The sequence below is a fragment of the Hemitrygon akajei genome, chromosome 6, assembly GCF_048418815.1.
Source record: "Hemitrygon akajei chromosome 6, sHemAka1.3, whole genome shotgun sequence".
In the NCBI taxonomy this organism is placed as follows: Eukaryota; Metazoa; Chordata; class Chondrichthyes; order Myliobatiformes; family Dasyatidae; genus Hemitrygon; species Hemitrygon akajei.
In genome coordinates this window covers 152647222-152665550 of record NC_133129.1, presented here as the reverse complement: position 1 = coordinate 152665550, position 18329 = coordinate 152647222, and the positions used below count along the sequence as shown (strand labels likewise).

General features: G+C 39.6%; 1 protein-coding gene across 2 annotated transcripts in view; it reads left to right on the top strand.

Annotated features, from left to right (window-relative positions):
* lrp5 (low density lipoprotein receptor-related protein 5) overlaps nt 1-18329 on the top strand; it is a 223274-nt gene that overhangs the window by 127855 nt on the left and 77090 nt on the right. For both annotated transcript variants that reach the window (XM_073049585.1, XM_073049584.1), the window contains exons 6-7: nt 5409-5805; nt 5979-6150. In XM_073049585.1, coding sequence (XP_072905686.1) covers nt 5409-5805; nt 5979-6150 — 569 coding nt within the window. The remainder of the gene's footprint in view (nt 1-5408; nt 5806-5978; nt 6151-18329) is intronic.

The window sequence follows — 18329 nt, the reverse complement described above, 5'->3', positions numbered from 1 at the left end:
GATGCAGGATGCTGTAGTCACTGGTCCCTAGAGGAGCCTTTATTTTAGTGGCTTGGGAGCTCATACTTTGAGGATCCTGATTATGTGGTGGCCTTTTGAGATGCCTTTTTACACAGGGGAGCACTCTGTGTTGCTCCTTTCCCTTCCACGGAAACCATTCATGCCGTTGCATTGGGGTTGGCATTGAGAGTCTTCGGTCTCAGTTGCCATTTATCAGTGTGGCAATGATGTGACAGCTGTTAGTTCTACAGGCAACAGCCAAAGAGAAATGCACATGTATGGTATTTGTGAATCGGGAAAAACACCCTCAGGTTGAGGGGAAAGACACTGAGCATCTTTACTATCTAGTTAAGTGGGCTTTTAGAGCCACAGATAAGAGAATCAGAATCAGGTTTATTATCACTGTCTTATATGACATGAAATTTGTTTTTTGAGTCAGCAGTACAGCGCAGAGACATAAAAATTACTATAAATTTCAAAATCAATAAACAGTGCAAGCAGAAAGGAATAATGAGCTAGTGTTCACGGACCGTTCAGAAATCTGGTGACGGAAGGGAAGAACCTCTCTCTGAATCTATGACTGTGGATCTTCACCTCCTCAGTGATGGTAGTATTCAAGAGAAACCATTTCCTGGATGGTGATGTTAGGAAATTACCAGTGTGTAATGGACTCAGTGTACAAAGTGACAGAAGTTAATACATTAATGTTTACCCTACTCCACTGGATTTCATCGTCCAGTAGTCTTATTTTGCTCAGATTTGGAGCTTTACTTTGAGTAATTGTCACCGAGATCTTAATGTTGGGCCTGGTGCAGAATTGGAGTCACTATTCAATTAAAAGGGGTTTCTTGGCCTGTAGATTGAAAAGTTTACTAAAATGATTTTGCTTCAGTTTGTCATTTTCAGTGACTTGTAATTGGTTTTGCAGATTTTTAATGAACTTACATATTTTTAAAATTAATGCCTTTTTGCATCACCTTTGTCATTTAAAAATATTTCACAGCTTTGACACAAGCCAAAACTCTGCCCCTTGCTTTGCCTTCTGCCAAAGATGTCAGGGTAATTTTGGGGCCAGGGTCTTTGCACTGTACTACTTGAAACACGTTTATCTCTGAGGGTTTCAAGATCCAGCAATCCAGCAACATTCCACAGAGACACAAGCATCAGAGCAGTACAGGGATGGGGATAATGCAAATAAGGATTTTGCACAGTGAGCCACACTTATCAAGATCTATCCCGATTTTTGTGCTGTGGCCAAATTTTCCTTATTATGTACCAAAACTTACTTCTTGTTCAAATTTGCAGAAGTCTCACCAACAATTACGTGAAATTTGTAAGCGTTCTCTAAAGATCTTCAAGCAAAGCTAGACCAAATAACTTCAAATTATAGAAACATGCCCAGGCAGAATCTCGAAAGGTTATGATGTTTTGGGTTGTAAACATATACACAGAAAATTTTTTGGGGTTTAACAAATTCGAAGTCCATGATCACATTACAGCCTCACACTGTGACCCCCTACATTAAACTGTTTGCCTCTGTCATTGGCTGGATTGTTGAATTTCTTAACACGGGCATAGTAGTTAAGGCAGGAGATTCTGCAGATGCTGGAAATGTTGAGTAACACATGAAAGAACTCAGCAAGTCAGGCAACATCAATGGAGGGGAATAAACAGTCGTAGACCCTTTATCAGGATTCAAGTAGTAAAGCGACAGGTTTTGCCAGCTGGATTCCAATACTCAAAATTACGGTGCTTAATGCTGTCCCTGACTACACTGGACTAGATACGGGAAAACGAGATTGGTGATGCTAGAACTTGGAACAGAGAACTTAGAAGATCTCAGTGTTTCAGGCAGCATCTGTAGAAGGACATGGACAGTCAAAGTTTCAGGTCGAGACGTCATCTACATTCTAGACTGAAGGAGCAGACAGAGATACCTGTATAAAGAGGTATGGGGGAGAGGTGGAGCATGAGCTGGCAACCAGGTGAGGGAGGGAAGGGTGGAGATGAAGACTGAGGCTTGGAGCAACAGAGGTCTGTAGATTATGGAATCTGGTAAAGGAAGCTGAAGAGGAACTAAATAAAGGGGTATGGTGGGGCAAATGGGGACAGTGAGGAGAGGAGCTAAGAGACTCAGTGGGATAAATGTGATGGGCAGATGGAGTAGGTAGGGTAGGGGAAAGAAACGGGATGGGGTCTAGGGGTCTAGGAGTTGGTGAAGTAGGGTGTGTATGAGAGGACCTGGGTAAATCAAAGGGGGAGAGAAATAGACAGAGGGGGGAGCAGGTTAGCTGAAATTGGAGAATTCGTTGTTCATAACATCAGGTTACAGACTAACCAGATGGAACGTTCCTATGCCATTGATCCCAAAGTTGACCACAGTTTCTGATTTTTTACTCCCCCCTTCAAAATGGTCTGTAGCTCTTTTTAGTTATATCCTTGACCAGGGAAGCAACATACCATCGTGGAGTTAGTGTTCAGAGCTACAGAGAAGGTCTGTTTGCCTCCCCTTACCTCATTGAGTTTCTACACCACCAACAGCACCCAAAAAGCCATATGACACAGGAGCAGAATTAAGCCATTTAACCCATCGCATCTGCTTCACCATTCCATCATGGCTGATTGATTACCCTCTCAAACCAATTCTCCTGCCTTCACCCCAGAGTCTTTCAGACCCTGTCTAATGAAGAACCTAACTTCCACGTTAGATATATCCAATAGCTTGGCTTCAACTGATGTCTGTGGCATTGAATTCCACAGATTCAATACCCACTAGTTAAATAGATTTCTCCTCGTCTCTGTTCTAATGGATATCCTTCTATTCTGAGGCAAAAGGAAATAAATGTGTGAGATTGACTCAGAGAGCCTCTGTAGGACCTATTTACCTCTCATAGTCTTTTCAGTAGTCAACCCTGCCCAATACACCTGCTCACACTTAAACCCGTTTGATTAGTCTTTCCATCCATCGAGCTCTTCACTTTGCAGATGCACAGAAGGACTGTAGCCCTAGTTTCAACTCTGAAACACCATGCTCACGGTGCTGCCGCGAGCAATATTTAAAACTGCAGGTGGTTGTCTGAAGTACCAGAACATGGAGGATCTTTCGCCTGGTGCAGGCTGTGTTTTACACTCTGTCAAGCTGCCCTACCCTCTCCACCTAACCCTAACTAATAACTTACAAACTGTAAAAACGTCAACATCCACTTAATTGTTCTGATGTCACGAAAGGCCAATGTTAAGATTCCACCACGTTTCTACTTGGCATCACCTTCCCTTTCTGAAGTCCCCTTACTACCAAAGTGACTACCATGAAGATCACTGTACTCCAAGGGCTGATGTGTACAAATCCAAAAACAATTTGGATGTGGTGATATCCTGAAGGGTGCTACGTTAATACAAGCAATTAACACAAAACTCCAGATGCCGGAATCTTGAAATAAGTACAATAAATGTGTAAACACAACAGGTCAGACAGAGTCTGTAGAGAGGAAAACTGAGTTATCATTTCAAATGTCCTTCTTCAGAGGCAATTGAAGATCAACCACTTTGGAGGAAGTTTATCAAAATAAATGTGAATCTATTGTTACTGCCACACAGAGTACAAAAATACCACAGTGTTTCATAATTATTTTTCAAATGATCTAATGACTACAGGTGGCTGGTAGAGTATTTAACTGAATAACTCATGCCCAAATAAAAGTCACTTTAATCATTTTCAAAAATAAGCTGTCCTGGAATAATTATCAAGAAGATACCTGCGGATCTGCTGGGTCATCTATTGTGTCCAGTGCTCCCGATACAGCCTCCTCTACATTGGTGAGACCCATTGTAAATTGGGTGACCGCTTCATTGAGCACCTCTGCTCCATCCACCACAAGTGGAACTTCCCAGTGGCCAAATGTTTTAACTCTGAATCCCATTCCTGATCCAACATGTCGGTCCCTGGCCTCTTGTGCCAAGATGAGGCCACCCTCAGAGTGGAAAAGCCACACCTTGTATTCTGTCTGGATACTCTCGAACCTGATGGCATGAACATCAATTTCTCCTTCCAGTTAAAAAAATTATCCCCCCCCCCCACCTTTCCCCTATTCCTCTCTCTGACCTTTTACCTCTTCTCACCTGTCTGTCACTTCCCCCTAAATCTCCTCCTCCTTCCCTTTCTCCTATAGTCCTATCAGATTCCTTCTTCTCCAGCCCTTGACCTTCCTCACCCATCTTCCCCCTTCAGGGGTCTTGGCTTGAAACATCGACTGTTCAGTCATTTCCATAGTTGCTGCCTGTTCCTTCAGCGTTTTGTGTGTGTTGCTTAGTGTATTATTTGTTATTTTCTGAAATTCATTTAAGAAACTGAATACAAATAAGATTTTTGTTGGATTTATTGAAATGCAAATAGGTTTCTTCAAACTGTAATGGCTGATGAACTTACCAGAACAAAGATAAGTGGTGATGTGCTTCAGTGAATTTGTCATTTCGTTCCAATTCAAGACTAGCAGGTCTTTCTAATCAGTTTAATTAGGTGATTTTGAATGCAATTATATATTCAACCAAAGATACTAGAAAAAAAATTTGTTCAAAATTATTTTTAATTTTGTTTGTTGAAAAGATACTGAGATGAGCTCTCATTAATGCTGCTTAGCCATTAAAATGCCCCATTGCGAAAAGTTTATATCTATTAATTCCATTTTATTGTGGTTGGTTATATTAGAATGAATGTGACTAGAGCTTTTTTATTGCTCCTATTTGTCTGGAGTGGAGGGCTCCCTCTATAATTAATTTTATTTAGCTTTGGCAATGTAAAAGGTTCAAATTAAATTGTATAATACAAAGTATATTTCTGTATGTTCATGATCTTGTGCTGCTGTAGCCCATCCACTTCAGGGTTGTCATGTTGTGCATTCAGAGATGCTCTTCTGCATACCACTGTTGAAGCGCATGGTTAGTTGAGTTACTGTCGCCTTCCTGTCAGCTTGAACCAGTCTGGCCATTCTCCTCTGACCTCTCTCATTAACAAGGCATTTTCGCCCACAGAACTGCTGCTCACTGGATGTTTTTTGTTTCCCGCATCATCCTCTGTGAACTTTAGAGACTGTTGAGTGTGAAAATCCCAGGAGATCAGCAGTTTCTGGGATACCCAAACCACTCCATCTGGCACCAACAATCATTCCATGATCAAAACCATTCCGATCATATCTCTTCCCCATTCTGATGGTTGGTCTGAACAACAAGTGAACGTCTTGATAATGTCTGCATGCCATTAGTACATTGAGGTGCTGCCACGTGATTGGTTGATCAAATATTTGTATTATAAGGTACAGGGGTACCTAATAAGATGGCCACTGAGTGTATCTTTGTGCTGTTAGAAGTTCTGAGCTAACACTGCAGTTAATTATTTTACTGTTTCCTGTTAGGTGCTGAAGAGGTGTTGCTGCTTGCAAGAAGAACGGACCTGCGTCGGATCTCCTTAGACATGCCAGATTTCACAGATGTCATTCTGCAACTTGATGATATCCGGGATGCAATAGCAATAGACTATGATCCAGTGGAGGGATATATTTACTGGACTGATGATGAAGTTAGAGCTATTCGTCGTTCATTTCTAGATGGCTCAGGGGCCCAGACCTTGGTGACCACAGAAGTTAGCCATCCAGATGGAATAGCTGTCGATTGGATAGCACAGAATCTTTACTGGACGGATACGGGAACTGATCGCATCGAAGTGACTCGATTCAATGGCACATCTAGAAAAATATTAATAGCAGAAGGTCTTAATGAACCTCGAGCAATTGTCCTTAATCCAGTAACTGGGTGTGTGTACAATTTATCATTTATTTAAACATAATAGAGTACGGTTAATTACAAATTATATTTTAAATGTAAATAGTAAGGAATTGGTCTATTAATTAACTGTTTTCAACAGCATTTATGTTGCAGTATGATCAGAAAAATTTCAAACATTAATGTTACAACTATTCTTACAGCTATATGTATTGGACGGACTGGGGTGAAAGCCCGAAGATAGAGCGTGCAAACCTAGATGGCTCTGATCGAATAATTTTGGTAAACACCTCTCTGGGTTGGCCCAATGGCTTGGCATTAGACTATGCTGAAGAGAAACTTTACTGGGGTGATGCTAAAACAGACAAAATTGAGGTAAGTTCTGAAAGGGAACCTTGCTTTGTGATATGATTAGCAGCAAGATTAGTATACTCTTCCAGCCCTAAGTGAGGCTGTGGCACAAGAAGTGAATAGTGGACAAATCATTACTTTTAGTGCCATTACTGTTTTCTACCAGTAGGTAAGGAAGATATCCTGAATTAAGATTTTCTTTTAAGACTTGATTTGAGCTATAGAGCTGGCACATACACCTGAGGGATGTGTCAGCATAACATAAAAGTCTTTACTCTCAAAGAAAAACAGGAAGTTATAAACAACACACACAAAATGCTGGTGGAACGCAGCAGGCCAGACAGCATCTACAGGAAGAAGTGCAGTCGACATTTCGGACCGAGACCCTAAGGTCTTCTTCCACCAGCATTTTGTGTGTGTTGTTTGAATTTCCAGCATCTGCAGATTTCCTCGTGGAAGTTATAAATCGACTTTGACTACCAGGGTCAATGAAATAGACTTGTGGTATAGTCACTGATGCAGTGTTATGAATATGGTTACCAGTTGGGAACAGCAAACTTACACTAAGTAAGATGGCAATTACATGGTAATCTGTTGCAAGATAAATGGCAAATCTGACACTTTCTTTTATTCCAGTGAGGTTTTCATTATCTCTCCAGCTGAACTTGAGAAGTGGATATAACACTCCAATTAAATTCCTTTATACAGAGTGACAATGTCTGCTTCCTTAATTTAAAGTTGCTTCATTCAAGTTGTTGAATGCCTCAGCCTTTTAAGGTACAAAGACATTGAATTATTTGTAGAATATAACATTTAGTAGTGTACCGTAATTCTTTTGCTACAGGAATGCTAAATGGTCATTTGGTTGATCCAGACTGGATCTGTTTTGGAATTGAATCTAATCTTGTTTCCCTCCCAATATTCGAATCATTGTGATGATTTAATGCATAAAGTGATTGAATTGATTCCTTTCTGCAAAACCACTTCAAACATAAGGCAGCAACATATGTTGCAGTAAAAAATATAGAAACACAAATAAGGCCATCAGGCCACCTTGGACCCAATGATACTGTTTATTCAAACAATTCTGCCTTAAGAGTGGTCTTTTAAACATATTTATACTGCTAATGTTAGTAACTATTCCTGGTAACTTGTTATACTTACCCTTGAAATGGAAAAGCTTCTGCTTTACTCACTATCTTATTCTTAAGTTTTTTTCTGTAACTGATCTCCAGCAGTTTCATAGATTTCAACCTGATCGTCTTTCTCTCAAAGAATGATTTGTACCAATCTTCTATTTAATGCATATTCCCACTTCAGTGTCCATATTCCCTGACTAAAAAAATTTACATGTATCTGCATAAAACTGCCCTGACACTTATTAGCCAAGTTACTTAAGATTGGGTTGGTCAATACTTTGTAAATGGACCATGCCAACCATGAAATAGTTAAGTTGAACTTGTGGCTCCTGGAGTTTAGGATTGTCTGCTTGTGATTTTCCTATCCTAATTTAACAAAAGCTGTCTTTCTGCATTCACAATGCAATTTTCCTCTTAATAGATTCCTCCTTTTTCTGTCCGTTACCTCTTCCACCTTTCAGCTCCAAATTTCTCACATCATTCTCGATCTTCCCCATCTTCTCTCTCACTGGTCTCATCTATCACCTGCCAGCTTGTACTGTTTCCCCCTTATCCCCCATCTTCTTACTGTGGCTTCTTGTCCCCTTCCAGTCCTGAGGAAGAATCTCAGCCAAAACTTTGACTGTTTATTCCCCTCCGTAGATGCTGCCTGACCCGTTGAGTTCCTCCAACATTTCATGTTTGTTGCTCAAGATTTCCAGCATCTGCAGAGTCTCTTGCGTCTTGATTTTCCCCCATTTAAAAATTATCTGGTGAATTGCAAACGAAATGCAATTTTAAAAATTCTTTTGTCGTTCTATTGTGAGAATATTAATGAAATACTCACGGGTTTCTGGCGTTTAGGCATATGTTTTATTCAGCATCTTTAGTCTTTAACTTGTAAGGTCCTATGAAATAAAAATTATTATGCATTAAGTCAACATTAAAAAAAAACAGAACCACATCTTTTTTTTAGTATATATGTTAAGTGGAAATATTAAGAAAATGTGTTAGAGAAATCATGCGTAAATTGTGGGTATATTTTATAGTTTCCTTTGTGTCATAGTTCATCAGCTCGATGGGAATGGTAGGATGTGCAAACATGGTACATAGCATGAATACTTGTGATCACTGCTCTCCGCCCAGGATCCTTTTTTGCACTGGCGTATTGTGCACCATGTAAATAAACAAAAATAAAATGATATTCCTGAGCACCTCGGGCCTCTATAAATGAGCTGTATGGAATGCTTAAACTCTTAAACTTCTACTTACATTTCGTCTGTGTAATTAAATGTGGGAGGTGAAAGGAATGAGGGCAGTTGTAGTGACTTGTACAAGTTTCAGTCTCTGGGATTGCAACAATGTCACTTTTTTCAAATGTTACTTTGTTAACTGTTTTGATACATATTTCAATGTATCTAACCTAATGGATGGAAGGATTTTATATGAAGTACAGATTAATTGCATAGTTATATAGTAGTCTTCGTTATGTGTGAAATTTCATGCGGTGAAACCAGCAGTTATTTTTCTTGGCATAAAGTTTTGCATCTGTGATACTCAGTTGCAGCACAAAGAATCCAGTCACTTCATTAAAATCTTGTATTCTGAAGAAGCCATTTGGCACAGCTTGTCAAACCTTTCGTTACAATAGACTATAGGGCTTTCCCCGAAAGCTCTGGCACCCTGTGGTAACATTGTTCAAAACTGCCAACTCAAAGGTTTTTTAAAAACTTAGAAAATTGTTATAAACTAGATGCATTAAAAATTTGCATTGTTTGTGTATATTGAACAATTTACAAGTTAAAATAAAAATATAAATAAGAACGTGTGTCTAAATGGAAACTTTTAAAGCAGAGTTCAGATTTGTTGTAGATAATAATGTACAAAACAAAGTTAGGTTTCTGAAATAGTTACCAATTCTGCATAGCTTATTACTAACAAACTTGTCCCCTCCCCCTTCTCATGTCAGTTGTAATGCATTTTATCATCAGTGCCAAACATTGCAATACCATATAAAGTGACAAATTTGCTACAGACTTGTTCATGTTTCTGGTCTGCCTACATCATCAGTAACCCAATCCATATATTTAAAAAATCCAATTCTCTGGATATGCCTGAGGCATTATTTTGTGAAAGCATAGGAGTTAACTAGTACTGGAATGTGCCCAGAGAAAGCTACCTTGTTTAATGTGCATAAAAATGTAATTTCAGGTCATAATTGATGTAGGAAAGAATGATTTGTAGAAAGCAATAGCGGGATTTAGCCAATGAAAATTAATATATTCAGGAATTAGCCAGCATTCTAGACTTTGGTGACTGAGTGGTGCTCACCCTCCTGGACAAGTGTTAATACATTCATTATCTGCACAATGCATCTTGACCACTGGCATTTAGGTGCATTTGAGTAGTCCTTGGAAATTGAATTTAATTCTGAAGATCTATTAGATTTGAAGATAATTCCTCTATGTTGGAAGTGAAGCAAAATTTTGCAGAGAGAAGTCTTGAGGCAATAATGCAACTTTGTTGAACATTGCTCTTCACAGTTCACTGAGGCCTCAAAATCTGAAGATTAAGAACTCAGACTCTGAAGATGAAGAACTCAGTCCTGGCACAAAATTTATGAAATACTAGGCAGTAGTAATCCCTGCCTCATATATGCTCCTGAGACCTAGACCTCTTACAGCTGGCATCTCAAGGTACTGAAAACTATGACCATTGCTGTCTACAAAACCTTCCCAGTTCACCTCAAAGTTCAGTGTCTTCTTCCAGGCCATGTTACCTGCCTGGCTAACACTAAAGTCCAAAACAAAGCCTCTTTTTGGTTACTCTAATCTATGTCCTTTAATAGGAGGAGATTATCAGGTGACCAGAGGAAAAGATTTAACAATGTATTAAAAGCTTACTTGAAGAATCAGAATCAGATTTGTGACAAGAAATTTGATGTCTTGTGCAGCGGTACTATGCAGACATAAAAAAAAATCTATAAATTACAAAAATAAAGAAAGTAAGAAAAAAGAAATAATGAGGTTCATGGGTTCACAGACGCCGTTCAACAATCTGATGGTGCAGAGGAAGAAGCTGTTTCTAAATCATTTGAATATGGGTCTTCAGGCTCCTGTACCTTCTCCCTGATGGTAGTAAGAAGAGAACATACCCCAGTTGGTGAGGATCCTTAATGATAAATGCCACCTTCTTCAAGCACTGCCTCAAGAAGTTGTCCTCAATGGCAGGAGGGTTGTGTCTGTGATAGAGCTGGCTGAATCTATAACGCTTTGCAGGGAGACTGCATTGCAGAAAGCTTTTTACATCTATAGAAATTTGTAAGAATCTTTGGTAACGCATCAATTCTCTTCGAACTCCTGATGTGTTGGGCCCAGGCTAGATTCTCCAAGATGTTGACACCCAGGAACACGAAGCTGCTCACCCTTTCCACCATTGAGGACTTGAGTGTTCTGTTGACTTCTCTTTCGTGAAGTCCACAGTGGGTTCCTTGGCTTTGCTGATGATCATTGTGAGGTTGTCGTTGTGACACCACTCAACCAGCTGATCTATCTCACTCTTGTAAGTCTCCTCATCGCTATCTGAGATTCCACCAACAATAGCAGTGTCATTGGCAAATTTATAAATGGCTTAGCCACGTAGTCATAACTGTAAAGAGAGTAAAGAGGTTCAGCACACGAACCATTTGGGGGTGGTGTTGAGAGTCTTGAGTCCATGTATTGGGAGCAACAGTGCACCATCTCACATATCGGCAGCATATTGCATCATCTGTGAAAAAGTCTCCTTAGCTACTACCAAACCCACAAACCTAGAGTGGGAGCAAGTTATCCTGCATCCTGAAGGACTGCTTAGGAAGGAGAATTGTAATCCCAGAAAGTTGCACGCATTGTCTCAGTGGTCTAGTTTGTAATGGAAACAATGAATTAAGTTTTCATGACCTGCAGATCTCTGGTAAAGTCTAGTTGATGATGGTCAAGAAAACAGGAGTGATCTTTCCACAGGTTACCAAGTTAAATGTAAGTCACATTTGCCACCAACTAACTATGACCGTTCCTGTCTTTCCCAGTGACTGTTCAACTTTCCAATTCCTTTTCTGATCTTTTTGTTTGCAACTTCTAATATCCCTTTCTTTACCTCCTTTTTAATGTAGTGTCTTCTACAAATTTCTCAATTGTGAATGTAAAATTCTAAGTTGTTAAATTGTTATTCCCAACAATGGCCCCAGCACATTTCCTTACACAGTCCCACCATGATTAGCTGATGTTTATCTCTATGATTTACTGTGGTATCTTTTTGAAAGCTTTGTGGATAAATTACATCTACTATATTATGCATCTCCACGTTCTTTGTTATTCCTTAAAAAAAATCAATGAGGCGAATTAAGCAAACTTACTTTTTCTCATTTGCTCTCTAGTACTGGATTGGGGGGAAAAGTAATCAATAGATGTCTGGTTGTTTGAAGGAAACTTCGGGGTTAGAGGGGTTCATTTCATCAGGCGCGGAGGATTGACACATACATGCTGACCAGTTTAGTGTATAATGAAGCCTGGTGTTCACATGAAAAGTCTGAGGAACAAATGTTATTTGATGTTTTTTTTTTTGGAAAAAAAATGCAAGTGCAGTCTGCAGAGATCTTTTTTCCCACTTTCAGATGGCCCTTTTAGTGCCACTTGCCTTATCGGTAGCTCACAGATGGGCCTTAAAGTTCTCCTCCCTATTTGTTCAAAAAGCATTATTGCCTTCAGTGCAACAGCAGCTGTCTGTGCCAGGAACAATTCTCCCACAAGCTCTCTCCTCTTTGATTACACTGTGAGCAACATGGAGCAACATTTAAAACATTCAAAGAAACTAATTTCACATTATTTTCAGCTGATGAAAACAGACAAATCATTTGTTCTTCCATGCCACATGGTGATGGACATGAGTTTTATACAATGAATTCTTGTTCCCAACCGCATTCATGATACAAGTTCTTACCTTGTTTTCTGCTACAGTACTTTGAAAGCAAGCTTTTCACTTTCAAGAAATTATGGAAAACCTTAATGTGGAAAATATTAGAAATAAGACATTTTAGCTTTGAGTGGGAAAAATATCCGCAAGCTCTTGTAATTTTCATTTGGTCTAAAACAGACCTCATTTTGCGATATACTGTAGAACATAGAAGATTACAGCTCAGTACTGGCCCTTCAGCCCATGAAGTTGTGCAGACAGACCTACACACAATCAAACTAAACCTTCCCTCCTACATTGCCTATAACACTCCAATTTTCTTATATCCATGTGCCTGTCTAAGAATCTCTTAAATGTCCCTCTTATAGTAGCCACTACAACTACCCTGGGCACTGCAGTCCAGTCATCTACCACTCTTTGTGTAAAAATAAATCCTACCTCTGACATCTCACCTAAACTTTCCTCCGCTCACTTTAAACATATGTCTCCTGGTATTGTCTGTTGCCGCACTGGGGAAAAGTCACTGGCTGTCTACTCTATGCCTCTCATAACCTTGTACACCTCAATCAAGTCACCTTTCATCCTCCATCACTCCAGGGATTTTCTCTTTGGAACTCCACCTTACTCAACCTTTCTTCATAAGACATTTTCTAATCTCTTGTGCACCCTCTCCGAAGCTTCCACAATGATACAGACAGAACTGAACATACTACTGTAAGTATACTCTAAGCAGAGTTTTACAGACTGCTCTTGAGCTCAATTCCTCAACTAAGGAAGGCCAACACACCATAACTACCTATCAACTTTGACAGTACCTTTGAAGGATCTATGGAGTCAGACCCCAAGATCCTTCTATTTCTCTGCACTGCTAAGAATTTTGCCATTAAGCTTGTACTCCACTTTCAGTTTCAATCTTCTAGGTGTATTAATTCACATTTCTCCTGATTGAACTCCATTTGCTACTTCTCCACCCAATTCTGCACCCAGTCTATCTCCCATTGCAACCTACGAAAACTTTGTATGCCATTCACAACCCCACCACCCTGTGCACAAACTGTCAGGGATTGTTGCTGGACAGGAACAAATGTTGCCCTATTGAAACTTTTTGCACTAAGGGAGGTGCCAATAAATATAAGGAAGTTGAAGTCTGTAGGCTGTCATTGTTCATCCTGTCACAATGCCGGTACAATTCTGTTCTCTTCAAAAGCCATTGTGAGAAGAAAAATTGTTTCAAATATTCAGTAGATACTGGGGTGGCATCAGTCAGAGGTTTGGCTATCAGTATATCATTTATAGGAAGAAGCTACCTCTTCTGTCTAGACATTTACAGTGGCAGTATGTTGCAAAGTTTCCAAAATCTGTTTCTGCTTAGAATTACTAAAGCATAAATTCCTCAACAATGGACTCTGCAGGCTTGGAAACAGATCCCGTTCTATATAATTAAAAGGGAGCATCTTGTTTTTCACAGATTGCCTATTAATTAAGTCAATAAGTAACAAGTTGCTGATTTGTCTTTGTATGTTGGTAGTACATCAAAATGGCTCAAAGCAGTTTGCAATCTAACAGACTGATTGTTATTCCTTTCTGTGCCTTGTGGTGCATCAGCAGAAACCTTGCCAAATCTTTAGTATTTTTGTCTGTTTTATATGAGGCTGAGTTGCCAGCTTGACGCTCAACCCAGCATGGATGGAAAGTGTGCAAGGAGCCGGCTGGATGTGAACCCAGGACCTTGAGGTCCAGTGCAGATGCCACTGGACCACCAGCCAGACTGATAGGTAGACAGAGAAATTTACAGAACAACTGATCTTCAAAGGACAGGGAAATATTGAGAAGTGAGACTATGGAGAGGTTATGCAGGGGTGATGAATGAACAGGACATGGAGTGAGGTCAGTCGTGGGGAGCCAAGGCTTTGGATAATCTCAGTCTCAAGATCAGAATGAGGGTGGTGTTGAGTAACCATTTAGATGTAGCAAAACCTTGAATGAGTGAGTGTTTCAGCAGATGAATTCACCTGTATCAAGAATTTCAGCCACGTTGCTCTGATTAACGGCTGGTGCTGACAACAATCAACTCTTACCAACTCTGAACATGGACATTATTTAAAAGGTTTTGTATATCCCTGCGGAGTGTACAACTCTCATTGAAACAAAAAAAAATCGAACAGTTCCCAGTTGCCGCACTATTTGGAGGCTTCCACAAACTTTCCTCGAAATAGAGTGCCAGCAATTCCAGATGAATCATTTCAAAAAAGAAGAGATTCCATGTTCATCAGTGCAAAAATAAGTTAAAACAGGAATAAGGTACCCCAGCAAAGAGGAAACACCAAAGGTTTTCTCCACTTTTCCTCACAGCTCAGAAAGCAATCCTTAAAGAGTGGGTGTTCATTAGAAGCCTGGGCAGGATCCTTTGCCTGTCTGGGAAAATTCTGCCAAACCCTTCCCATTGTTATAGACTGCATTCATTCCTTGCCAGCACACCCTTTGCTGAAAGAATGCTGGTTGCATTGTGGTGTGACCCTTTAAGTGCTACATCTTGAGATCAGAGTTGTGTGGAAAGGAACCCCGAGTCACTAATGTGTGCTGTTGTCAATTCAGAATTGTGCTCAGCGTGACATCCCACTGCACTCCTTTCGATTTGGGCTGATAAATTCTGCAAATTCTTCTTTTTTTAAACAGCCGTGAGATTACTAAGGGCACATGAATGCTGGAAAAAAGGTGCAGATCAATTTGTAGGCCTGCGTTTTCAAATGAAGAAGAGCACTGGATGAAAAATAGCAGTGAAGATGAGGTGGGAAAAGTGCAAGAAAGGATCAGAGATAATTATGCTCGAGGGGAATGGAAAGCCATTATAGATGACCCTGTGACTAGACTAGAGTTACCTACCCAGTTGGACAAGGATTGAAGGCAACTCAGGGAGCGAGTCATCAGAAAAACTACAGATGTTCCAGATAGTTGAACAGATTTTCTTTGTCAAAGATTAGAATCGTGTTGGTGATTTTCACAAGAAGCATTCTGGACAGGAAGAATCCGGTTTGTGATGCTTGTTCGTAGCACTGGACCCGGACTTATGAGGTCAAAACAGTGGAACTGTAATGACATTTCCACTTTAATAAATCTTCCACACTGGTTTCCTGTCATCGTTGGATATGATGGACAGCCACCACATTCTTGTGTACAGTGATGGAATGGAAACTAAGATTAAAGCAAGAAGATATAGGAAAGGTGAACAAGAAATGTTAAACAATTCTTATCCAGGCAGATATTAAACATATATTTTCTCTTCAATTTGAATTGCAGTAATTTGTATTTTCAGTTTTAAGATGAAGATCAAAAGTGTGTATTTTCTAGTTGAATTGGCAATTTTATTAATATTGACAAGAAATGGGAACCTTGTGCATGTTTTGTTGGTGTTTATACTTTTTCTTTAAATACTGTAAAATTTGGGTGCATTATAAATGGAGAATTTGAAATGCTGTTCTGTTTTAATTTGCTTCAGCATTCTCCCCTTTGTGTGCTTCTTGTTTCTGCTTTTTTTAAAATTTAAAGCCCTAGACAAAAACTACAGATTGACTTTGTGTAGGGCAGAGCAGCAGCAAACATTTTAATGTTTTTTTTCCAAAATACTAAGGAAATGTGGCACTCCAGGGATTATAGCTGTTGAATGACTTAATCAAAAGGAAATTGCTTTGGGTTTAGTGACTGTGTTATAGATTTGTATAGACATCTGAATTTTAACACTGCATTTAAAGAGCATAAAAGTGGTGGTTCTAATGAATCAAAATTGTTAATTCACCCAAGCCTTACTTTTGGAAGCATTCACAATTAAAATGAGAAAGCACCATGATAAATTCAGAATGTTTGAAGCTTAAAGAATTTTTTCCTCCTCCCACCCTCACCCATTCTTTACAAAGTAGCGCTTTCTGTTTAACTGTCTTTCTTAGAATGATGTTCCTACTGCACGTTCTTTTTTTCCCCCTTTTTTTTGGGAGCTTTGTTGAATCAAAATGACATTAGTACTCACTGATGGCTGCAGAAAGAGGCTCGTCTTTCGCAGCTTTGATTGACCGGCATGGTTCTGTGGGAAAGGAAGCTGTCCTTTTCTTGACGGGAGGTGACCCTCACCTTCTTCTCGAACAATGAAGGCATAATGGGGGCCGGATTGGGACCTATGAGAACCCCCACAGTCTGACACACACTCCTTTTAACAGAACCCTTTCACACTCAAGCTTCCATTTGACAATCTTTCTTTCAGCACTCCTTTCCCTGAATTCAGTGCAATTAAAGTGTGCTCTTTTTAATTCAAAATCCACAAATGAGTAAAATAATATATATTTTTAAAAATCTTAAATATGAATCTTGACCAATTAAAGTCAATAACTGAGATTTTAAAATCCAGATTGTTCTTCAGTGCCACAAAATATAGTCATGAATAAACTGCAGAATATAGTGAACAAGAATATATACCTATTTCTATTCAATTGGTATATGTATAATGCTGCATAAAGTGTTTATTGTCAGGGATAAAATAAACATCAGGTCAGTTGATTGAAGGGACCTGAATATGCTTGTGGTACTTGAAATGTGCCTGTTCAGTGCCTGAATGACTATAAATGGAAGACTTTTGGGTGTGTAGCCTCCCTCCCAGGCTCCCTGAGTAGATGTCCCTGTGCCTATGAAAGCTAATTTTCTGAAAAGAACCTCGTTCATACAGACAAACTGAATTATTCCTGCAACAGTTCTCCCTCCCTCCTCTCTCTCTCTCTCTCCCTCTCCCTCTCTCTCTCTCCCCCTCTCTCTCTCTCCCCCCCCTCTCTCTCTTTCTTTCTTTTGCAGTCCTTTGCTCTTAAATTTCCTCACCAGCTGTGTATGTACCTCCTTACTTCTGACATTGTATATCCTTGTGCCAAAAAGCCCATTTGACGAAAAAACAAACAGATGCATATTTCTCTGAATTTAATGTCCAAAAAACATGCTCAGGGTAGCCTCAGCAGAACTCTTTGGTTTCCTCTGAAAGCTAGTTTCTGGCATGCATCCAAAGATGGTTGCCTAGAAATTCAATGGTAGAACACAGGATTTTTCAACATTATACAATAGAAAATTGACTTTCAAATGCTGTTCAATCTCTTCCATGCTCTCTCCCTCCCTAACTCTGTAATCTCTTTAACTTCCCTATATGTCTGCACTCTTCCAGTTCTGGCTGCTTGTGCATTCCCAGATATAATTGTTCCGACCCTGTCAGCCGTTCCTTTGATTACTGACGCTCTGCTTCAGAAGCTTACTCCCTAAGCGGTGCATCGCTACTCCCACTCCTCCTTTAGGACATTCTGTAATGTCCACCTCTTTGGCTAAAGTTGCAGTTATCCGGGTTGGGTAACTTGATGTGTAGCTCTGTGTAGCTTGATGTTACATTTTCTTTTATCATGCAGCTGGGAACCACCTATGTTAATGTTGTCACATAAATCCCAGTGAGTTGTGCTAGCTCTTAACATTTTGTTGGTAACTATTCTATTTTTAGTGCTATGGTGTTCTGTTTAATATTTGGTCACTTTTTTCTCCATCCGTAGCAGAGGATTAGGGTTAGCTTTCTCTTTTACATGTTTCCTTCATAATATCTCGAGAATAGTTTATCTGTGTTCAAAATCCTACTATTTAAACTAAATCTTCACACATTCAAGCAGGAAAATACTTATGCATTTTAGCATTTTAGCCTACAGGTGTTGCCGAGCGTTTTCCACAATTTAAACTTCAAAATTTGTCATTGGGATGCTTTGCGCTGTATACAGTGAGGTCAACTAATGAGAAAGCACCTGGAATGAGCTCTAAGATAAATATTTCCTCTTCTGAGCAATACAAAGAAAGTTTTTTTTAATAAATTCCTACTGTCAGGAATAGGCTGCCTACATACAGTGCATACTGCCCCATGTAGTGAGTACCTAATTGCATGTGTGAGTTCACCAGGGCTGACTTGCTAATAAATGGCATCCCAATTCTTGATGGTGAGCCCTAACCCAGATCTTTGTGCATTCATCAACTCAAATGATCTCTTCCATGAAACAACTGACAAAGACGCTGACAGTTGGCTAAGCTAAAGCCTGCAGGATAGGGTGAGCACCTTTTACAAGTAATAAAGTGGAC